Source organism: Miscanthus floridulus, chromosome 9 (assembly GCF_019320115.1).
Source record: "Miscanthus floridulus cultivar M001 chromosome 9, ASM1932011v1, whole genome shotgun sequence".
Taxonomy (NCBI): domain Eukaryota; kingdom Viridiplantae; phylum Streptophyta; class Magnoliopsida; order Poales; family Poaceae; genus Miscanthus; species Miscanthus floridulus.
The window spans coordinates 28,663,777-28,673,202 of NC_089588.1; the positions used below are offsets into that span (position 1 = coordinate 28,663,777).

Genomic DNA, 9,426 nt, shown 5'->3' on the forward strand with positions numbered 1-9,426 from the left:
AATAGGTGGGCTATTACTCTCTCGGCTCACATGTCACATTAGTTTTGTTCCCCATCAACTATCTTTGGTCAAATATTTGAAAACTCCTTATAATTTCACAATATACAACTATTATATTTATAAAAGTATTTCTTATAGTGAATTTTAAATATAAATATTATATCATTAACTCATATATTTGTTTTTGAAATGTATAGTCAAAGATATAAATATTGCCTTAAGATAAGATAATAATAATAGGACATATAGAAAAAATGGAAGGAGTACCAAGCTCTTCACTGTTTTGTGTTTTGACGTACCTTCAGCACACAGGAAGAAGGAATGATGAAGGATGCCTGTGAACCTGTGATGCATTTACACGGTTTTGTCATGATTTTTCTCACGTTTGCCCCGTGAATACTCTGTTATCGTATCCTAACATTCTCGAATACAGTACACCATTTCACAAGGGCTTCTGCGCAAAACTCCGGCCGCTCTCTCTCTCTCTCTCTCTCTCTGCCGTATGAGGCAGCTCGTGCTCGTTCGAGACTGAGACACCCCCGCAGCACGCTCGCGGCCGCCTCCCACCGCGCAGATCTCGCCGCCGACGAGATGCTCCGCCGCGGCGTGCTCCTCCTCGCGGCCGTACTCGTCCTCGCCGTCGCACACTCGCCCCTCGCGTACGCCTCGGAGGCCGACCACAAGGTGCCCCCCTTCATCCCAACCCTAGATCCGAACACTCCTTCCCTTGGCTGGATGCGTCGAGGCGCCGCGCCGGATCGGGACGCCGCGCGCCGCTGGGGGACCGCGTGCTTAGTACCAGGGGACGGCTTTGGTCTGTAGCTCCGCGGTGCGAAATTCTGGGCGCTTACTGATTTGGAGTTATGAGCGAGACAACGGTTTGGGTGCTGTTTCACAAACTGGTTATTTTGATCCTGGTTGCTATGGGGGTGTGGGCAAGAAATCATGACAGCCATATTCAGACAAAAGTTCCTTTTTGTTTGCTTGCAACTTTCAGACAGTGTTAACATTCTCGTGGAGAAGCAGCTGGTTCTAGTTGCGTCATTGTAGGCCTCGTGTAAGGTTAAACATATATTGGGGACATCTCTTTGATTGCAACTGCATGTATGTTTTCTTGGTCTTGCATTCAGATTATTAGATGGTGCATGTCATGTCTAGGAAAGGGTACAATGCATGCATATCATCGTGGATTCGTGGGCTTACAGTTGTTATGCTACACTTTAATTTGGTAGTTATTGTGGGGATTTCAGATAAGTCCGCCCCCCATTGTGGCGAATACTAGTTGAACATGCTTTGGTGGCATCTGATTTGATAGTTCAAAGACGAATACATATTCATTCTCCATTTTTTTTAAATTCTGGACTAGATTACTCACAGTTAGCTAACAAGGGATTAGCTTTAGCACAGTGGCAGGTCCTTGCGGCAATGTCCTGGGGGAAGCAGTTCTATTTTGGACATTATTTTAGTTTCATGCTGAGTGTAACTGGCTAACTGCACTTAGACCTGTCAGAATAATTACTTTGAGTTGTCTTCTGTATGGTGAGTGTTACTCTGTGATGTAAAGTCAGGCATTGATGTCATTAGGCAGAAACTTGTGATTAGTAAGGTAAATAAAACATCTACATATGCATATTGTGAAAGTCCTAGTTAGACTGCTTACATTTCTATTTCTGACTAGAAGGCTGCTCTGTGTTGAGTCCATGAAATATCTACATCTCTGATGATTAGTGATTATAAGATAGAAGATTGAATCCATGAGCTTAAGAAATATTAGAGCTCTTTTTCCTTATATGGTTGGGGCTGTTCCAAATTAAACATTTAGTGGTCATGATCGCTATACTTCTCTATATCTTACACTGTTACACTGATGCAACAATATTCAGAAAACTTGTTTCCTACAACCAGAACCAGCTTAAATGTTGTTGTCTTTTCAAAATTTACCTGTACTGAATTTAACTATGATGAGAATGATTCATCTACTAAAGCGTTGCAGCTAAAATAATTATTATTTTTCTTATGTGCAGTATAAAACAGAAGAACCTGTTAAGCTATGGGTAAACAAGGTTGGGCCTTACAATAATCCTCAAGAAACTTACAACTATTACAGTCTCCCATTTTGTCAACCATCTGAAAACCCTGCACATAAATGGGGTGGTCTCGGAGAGGTCCTTGGTGGAAATGAGCTGATTGATAGTCAGATCGATATAAAGTTCATAAGTATGTTTGCCTTCTCTTGACATCCTCCTGAAGTTTGTTTATTTCTTGGACCATGCATTGTTGCATGTTCGTTCCTGTGACTGAATTGATTTATTTCATTGGCTTTTCATTCGAATGTTCCTTTTGTTTTAGAGAATGTGGACAAGGGGGCCATTTGCACAATTGAACTTGATGCTCAAAAGGTTCAGCAATTTGCTAATGCCATTGAAAACTCATATTGGTTTGAGCTTTTCATAGGTATGGAAAATCCTCATTTAGTTTTATTCTGATCCACATTTTTTGGATGCTTTATCTTGTTTCTGACATTCTTTGTGTCCACATTTTGCTCCAATGCTTACCGTGGTTCAATAACCTAGATGATCTGCCATTGTGGGGTAGGTGGTTTTATACCTGTTCATTTCTATTGCACAAATTCTTTCTATTTTCTTTTAAAATAATGGAGCCAGTTTCCCTGTGAGCAGGTTTTGTTGGGGAGACTGACAAAAACAATGAGAACAAGCACTACCTTTACACTCATAAGAACATTGTTATTAAATACAATGGTATCAGGGTATGTGTTGTATATAACCTTAAAAGGATTAGCTGAGACCAATATGTTGGCTAATTCAATTTCCTCTGCAGATAATTCATGTGAATCTAACGCAAGAGTCACCTAAGCTTCTTGAAGCTGGTAAAAAGTTGGATATGACTTATTCAGTAAAGTGGGTGCAAACAAATGTGGCATTTGCACGGCGTTTCGAGGTTTACTTAGACTACCCATTCTTTGAACACCAGGTAATTCTTGCTTGCACCAGAGGCAACATACCATTTTAAACTTAGGTCTCCTTTCCTTCACTCTGACAAAGGTGGACATTGCTTTTTGTCTGAAGTAATTACCAGATGGCTGAGTCTTTGTTTCCATGTTCAGATTCATTGGTTCTCCATGTTCAATTCATTCATGATGGTTATTTTCTTGACTGGTTTAGTGTCAATGATATTGATGAGGACACTAAGAAATGATTATGCAAAATATGCTCGTGAAGATGACGATCTGGAATCACTTGTAAGTTCTGAACCTGGAATCTGTAGCACGTCAATATACTTATATGTTTTTCATTTTGTCTGCTCATGTTACTTAATGTTTTCTCGATTGATTTTATCTATATCATATGATATTTCTAAAATAGAAAAATCCTTTAGCCAAACATCATGAGATTATTATAATCCATCCATCATTTTGACGCCAGCAATCTAATATTTCATTATTTCTGAAAGAAATAACAAATCAATTTTTGCCAAAAATCAAATTGAATCATACAAGTTCCAAGTAACAAGTTTTTCTTTGAATCAATGGATTGTTCAGGATTAAGATATGGTTTTCCTTTTTCAGGAGCGAGATGTTAATGAGGAATCTGGGTGGAAGCTTGTTCATGGTGATGTGTTCCGACCTCCTCGCAGCCTGGTGTTTCTTTCTGCCCTTGTTGGTATCGGCACTCAGCTGGCAGCTCTTATCCTGCTTGTGATTGTGTTGGCCATTGTTGGCATGTTATATGTTGGGTAAGCTCATAACCAGCGTTCTTTATTTACTTTTTTCTGCCTTGGATGTGCAAAATTCAGGTGTTTAATTGATGAAAGTATTTTTGGCTAATCAATATATTTATCTGAACCTGAAAATTATGAATAAGAATGGCTTAGCTTTCAAAGGGTGTTCTTGTTTTATGGTTAAATTAATCATCTTTCTTTAGACGAAATGATATGGTGCAATTGATGTCTTTGGTAGGTTATTAGTCTCTGATTTTGATTTATGACCGCTGTAGGATGTTTAGATAAAAATGGACGCTTTTGCATAATGTGGCAATACCTTTGGCAAAATCCCTCTATTGACATCTGGAATAGTGCTCCATGAGATGTGATGTGCATGAGCGAGCGACCCAGACTTTACAACCCATCCATTGTTCAGACTCGGAGAGCATGGAAAATCTGTAACATAGAAATTTCTAGAATCCTGCATTCCTTCCTGCTTTAAGCATTATGTGAGTACATCAGTAACGTAGATGCAAAACTATTCTTAGAGATCAGCATATATGCTCTATTCTATCAGATATATGATGCCATCACCACAACCTCTCATAAGTTGCACTTGTACAGACTTCAGTTTTAATCAACAAGGATATTGCTCACCTTGTATGGGTATGCATTAACATTTTTGCTCAAGCCCCTAACTAAAATAGTTTGTTCTATTCACCAGGCGAGGAGCTATCATCACAACCTTTATTGTGTGCTATGCTCTTACATCTTTCATCTCTGGATATGTTAGTGGTGGTCTCTATTCAAGGAATGGTGGTATGATTCTGCACATTTTTTTATTTAAGTCCTCTGTTATGCTTACCCATGTTATTTTGCTCCAATAAATAGATTCTTGAATTTGAAAATTTCCTGTTACCTTGTTCTTCACCTCACTGAATGCACTACTTCATACTATGGCAGGCAAAAACTGGATAAAGGCTATGATCCTTACAGCATCACTTTTTCCATTCTTGTGTTTCTCGATTGGATTGGTGTTGAACACTATTGCTATCTTCTACCGATCATTAGCAGCTATACCATTTGGCACAATGGTTGTCATGTTTGTTCTTTGGGCTTTCATCTCCTTCCCGTTGGTTCTATTGGGGACTGTAGTTGGTAGAAATTGGAGTGGTGCTCCCAACAACCCGTGTCGTGTGAAAACGATCCCACGCCCTATTCCTGAGAAGAAGTGGTACCTTACACCTTCTGTTATTTCATTGATAGGTGGACTTCTCCCCTTTGGCAGTATCTTCATTGAGATGTACTTCGTATTCACTTCCTTTTGGAACTACAAGGTAAAGAAAAACAATACATTGGTAAATATTCCACCTATTGGAATTGGAAGTACTAAAGTTCCAATCACCAGCATTTAGAATGATCTGCACTACTTTCTTAGTTACAGCAGCAAAGTTTGTTTCTTTTAGCTTCAAGGAATATTGAGTCCATCACTTGGTGCCTTGGCAGGTGTACTATGTCTATGGTTTCATGTTGCTGGTCTTTGTCATCCTGATAATAGTCACCATATGTGTCACTATTGTGGGTACTTATTTCTTGTTGAATGCTGAGAACTATCATTGGCAATGGACATCATTCTTCTCTGCTGCTTCTACCGCCTTGTATGTATATCTATACTCTATATACTATTATCATGTGAAGACAAAGATGTCAGGCTTTTTCCAGACAAGCTTCTACTTTGGTTACACCTTGATGTTCTGTCTTGGATTGGGAATACTTTGCGGTGAGTTTTCAAACTATTTTTCATTTCATTTCAAGCTTACATATGTCCTCTTGACACCCTTTCTATGTGTATATGTAGGTGCTGTTGGGTATTTGGGCTCCACCCTATTTGTGAGGAGAATCTACAGAAATATCAAATGCGACTAAACTTGGTCGAGGCTGTTAGCATGTCTTGTCACAGTATGGTGCAGAGTAATACCTTGAGCTTCTGATTAACTTTTGAAACTACACAGGAGGTCGCTCTCCCTTCGGTTACTCTCTTCATCTTTTTTTGGCCTATCTTCCGCCATGGAAGTGTGGAACTGCCCTGATAAATGTATACCTATTAGTTGGGGAATTAGTCAGAGTACTGGAAAGTACATTTAGGTTCTTTTTGTGTGGCCTCTCTTGGTCAATTGTAGGAGTACATTGATGAATATTACCGCAGTGCAGAATCGAGTGGGCTAGATTTGCCCCTCTTATGAGTTGCCACATCCAGTTTCCATATCCCCTTTGTAGTATAAGCAGGCTAATATATTGAAGTTAAGTTTATGTTCTTAATGTGTTTGATTTATTTATTTTTTGTTGTTGCACTTGAAAGTATATTGAAAATTTGAAGTAGACTTCAGCACATGCCTGTATCAGCTGCTTTGGTTGGTTTGCAGAATTCTAGGCCGAATGACAATTGTAGACCTATCTTTGTCTAGTTTGACTGTTTCTGGGGCAGTATTTGTGAAGGGCACTGGGCACTTTTGTAGTGATCATCCAATTTTTCTTCGACTGTCAGAAACAACTACTTAAAATGTCTCCTGTCCATGCCATGATCTAGGAATTTGATTTATTCTATTACTACGGAGTATGTCATTAATTCCTGGGCTATAGTATTGTTTTCATTTTAGTACTACTTTTTTCGTTCTCTTTGGTTCGCATGATGTCACATTTCTAGCATATCCCAACTTGTTTGACACTAAGGGCCTGTTTGGCACAGCTCAACTTCATGAGCTATTGTGAGTTTTTTTTTTTTTTGTTGCCAGACACCATTTTTCAAAACAGCTTCATGGGTGAACCTGTTTTTCTTCCCCGCTCACAAAGGAATGGGATGGGAGAGAGCTGAAAAAAAATGTAGCTTATCCCACTGACATGTGGGGCCCACCATATAAAAAAGACTGCTTCTGTCCAAGCAGAGGGGGGGGGGGGGGGGGGGGAGCGCATGCTCGGGGGAAGGGTGTCGCCGCCTAGGTGCATCTCGCCGGGGCACGGCATGCTGGAGTCACGACCGCCGCGGGATGCGCGGGGAGGTGCGGGCGCCGCCGCCGCCAAGCATGGGAGCTGGCGCGACTGTCGGGGGCGCTCGCAGGCGCAGCCTTGGCCAGGCGTGGGTCGCGGGGAGGGGTGCGGGCCACTGGGAGAGGCGGAGAGGCCACCCTGGGGGCGTGAGCCGACGTGATGGGCGTCGCCGTGAGCAGGAGCACCTTATCGGCGGTGATGGCGCACCGGATCTGCTCGAGGTTGACGATGATGGCGCGCTCGCAGCCCAGGACCGTGGACGGGTACACGAAGAGCAGGTTGAGCAGGCGGAGGTCCCACGCGGGGAGGTCGCAACGCCGCATCATGGTGGACATGTCGATCTCCGGCGCCTGCACGGAGGTCGTGGCGGCCTCGACGCGGATCCACGCGTGCCGCCGCCGTGCTTCTTGAGGTTGGGGACGTCGAGTCCCCCGGGGAAGTGGTGGCCGGTGGACCCCGGGGGCGCAGACGGGAGCGTGGGTGAGGAGGCCGACGTGACGTGGGATGGGTACGCGTGGTGGAGGAGTGGCTGCTTGACGGAGTCCCCGGCGACGGCCATGGTGCCGTCGTCGCGGCCTTTGTTGCGATGCGTAGGAAGCGAGAAAAAAAAGAAAAAAAGAAAAGGCTAAGGGTATTATAGTAATTGTTCGTAATGAAGCTGTTTTGGTTTATCATGTGAAGCTGTTTTGCCAAACAATTTTTTCAAAACAGCTCAGCTTCATCCAGAGAGCTGCTCATGAAATTATTTTGCAAAAAAAAAAACAGCTTCATTAGTGAAGCTGAGCTGTGCCAAACCGGCCCTACAGGGTATATAAGCCTTGCACTTGTTGGATAGGAACTCTCAATCTTGTAATCAGAGAAGCATCCACCACAGCCGGAATATTTTTGTAGCGTGTTTGCACACTGAATTCTGAAAAATACTTTTGGTAGCACGTTTCCTACATTGCACATCCGCTACCACAACAGTGCTTTAAGGAGCCATAGCATTGCTGAAAGCATCTAGGCTCTTAGTAGGGTTTTGGTGATTAATAACAATACAAGATTACTATGACTAACGTATGTTTTGCAGAAGCAATTAAGTTAGGTCATGATAATGAAGATCGATTGGGCAATCAAGGTGGTCATGCTCCTACGATAGAAATCGTTTCGGTTTTCAAAGGACGGACGACAAGGTTAAGGATGGACTAGTTCTAAGTGTCGATTGGAGTTGTAGAGACACTTAGAGTAGTTTAGGACTTTGTTTTTCTTTTGGCTGTACTATTAAGGGGGTATGAACGGGTAGCTTGACCTAGATGAGTCTAGTAAGTTAGGTGGTAGCTCCACAACAGCCCTATGATCCAATGGAGCAAACTTCATTCACATATGATTGAGAGTTGAAAGTGAATGGAGGGTCAAATACTGACTGGACGCTGGCTCTGGTGCGATCGGACGCTGGCTCTGGTGCGATCGGACGCTGGCTCAAGGTCCGGTCAGTTCATTTGACCAAGGTGATTGCGTCTGGTTTGATCGAACGCTGAGAGGTCAAGTGACCGGACACTGAGAGGCAGCGTCCGGTCGACTCCAGTAAGGTTTCAGAGGGGGAAAATCGTGACCGGACGCGTCCGGTCAGTGCTGACCGGACGTTGCCAGCGTCCGGTCACACTACAAACACTAGAGTTCGGGGTATACTGACCGGAGCATCCGATCAACATGACCGGAGCGTCCGGTCACCTCACAGAGGCACATAACGGTTCGTTTTTCAGCCGGTGTTATAAATACCACCTCCACTCGTGTGTGGGAGTATTTTTGCTCATTCCAACAGCTAAGAAACACCTTAGAGAGTGTCAAGAATAGCAAGGTCCTAGTGAGGTGATTGAGATTTGAGAATCCCAAAGAGAGTCCTCATCAGTGAAGATCAAGAGTAGCAAAGTGTGCATCCACCTTCTCATTAGGCTTGTCGAGGTCAAGTGAGAGTTCGTGCTTGTTACTCTTGGTGATCGTTATCACCTAGACGGCTTGGTGGTGATTGAGAGTTCGGTGATCACCCGGCGGAGCTTGTGGGTGACCCAACTCAAGTTGTGAGTGTTTGTGGGTGATTCACCGTGACGGAGTGTCGAATAATCAACCCGTAGAGAGCACTTGATCCTTGCGCGGATCAAGGGGGGGGCTACATCCTTGCGTGGGTGCTCCAACGAGGACTAGTGGGGAGTGGCGACTCTTCGATACCTCGGCAAAACATCGCCGCGTTCCTTCCTCTCTATTTACTTTGTGCAATTCAATTCATGTCTTTACATTCTTAGAATTGCCATGCTAGAGTATGATTAGAACTTAGGTTGTAAGTCTTTTGTGCGGTAGAATAATTAGAAACACTTTTTAAGCACAAGGGGTTAATTGGGGTAACCATATGACTTAATTATTGTAAAGAAATTTAGAATTAACCTAATTCACCCTCTTGGGCATCTTGATCCTTTCAATTGGTTTCAGAGCCTCGTGCTCATTATTTAGGCTTAACCATCTAGAGCAAGATGTCTCACGGGGATGGATCTCCTCCTATCTTTGAGGGAGATGACTTTGCTTATTGAAAAATTCACATGGAGGCGTATCTGGAGGCTCTAGATGTTGGTATACTTAGAGCCATCTCACAAGGTTTCCCAAAACCTCGGGATGCTACTAACCTACAAG

The 9,426-nt window shown here is 43.0% G+C and overlaps 1 protein-coding gene across 1 annotated transcript; it reads left to right on the forward strand.

The window, feature by feature from the left end:
* The first annotated feature begins 457 nt into the window (after positions 1-457).
* Positions 458-6,039, forward strand: LOC136483591 (transmembrane 9 superfamily member 1-like). The gene is made up of 12 exons (XM_066480709.1): positions 458-684; positions 2,025-2,217; positions 2,350-2,454; positions 2,574-2,591; positions 2,679-2,767; positions 2,839-2,991; positions 3,125-3,259; positions 3,587-3,753; positions 4,445-4,539; positions 4,684-5,057; positions 5,227-5,500; positions 5,579-6,039. Exons 1-12 carry the CDS (start codon positions 592-594, stop codon positions 5,644-5,646), a joined length of 1,764 nt encoding a protein of 587 aa, XP_066336806.1. The 5' UTR covers positions 458-591; the 3' UTR covers positions 5,647-6,039.
* The last annotated feature ends 3,387 nt before the right edge of the window (positions 6,040-9,426 follow it).

Bases quoted from the DNA above. Each gene is read 5' to 3' on its own strand.
- LOC136483591 (XM_066480709.1), top strand. From the start codon at position 592: ATGCTCCGCCGCGGCGTGCTCCTCCTCGCGGCCGTACTCGTCCTCGCC. The intron at 5,058-5,226 runs GTAAAGAAAAAC...GTGCCTTGGCAG, and splicing joins CTTCCTTTTGGAACTACAAG to GTGTACTATGTCTATGGTTT. The intron at 5,501-5,578 runs GTGAGTTTTCAA...GTGTATATGTAG, and splicing joins TGGATTGGGAATACTTTGCG to GTGCTGTTGGGTATTTGGGC.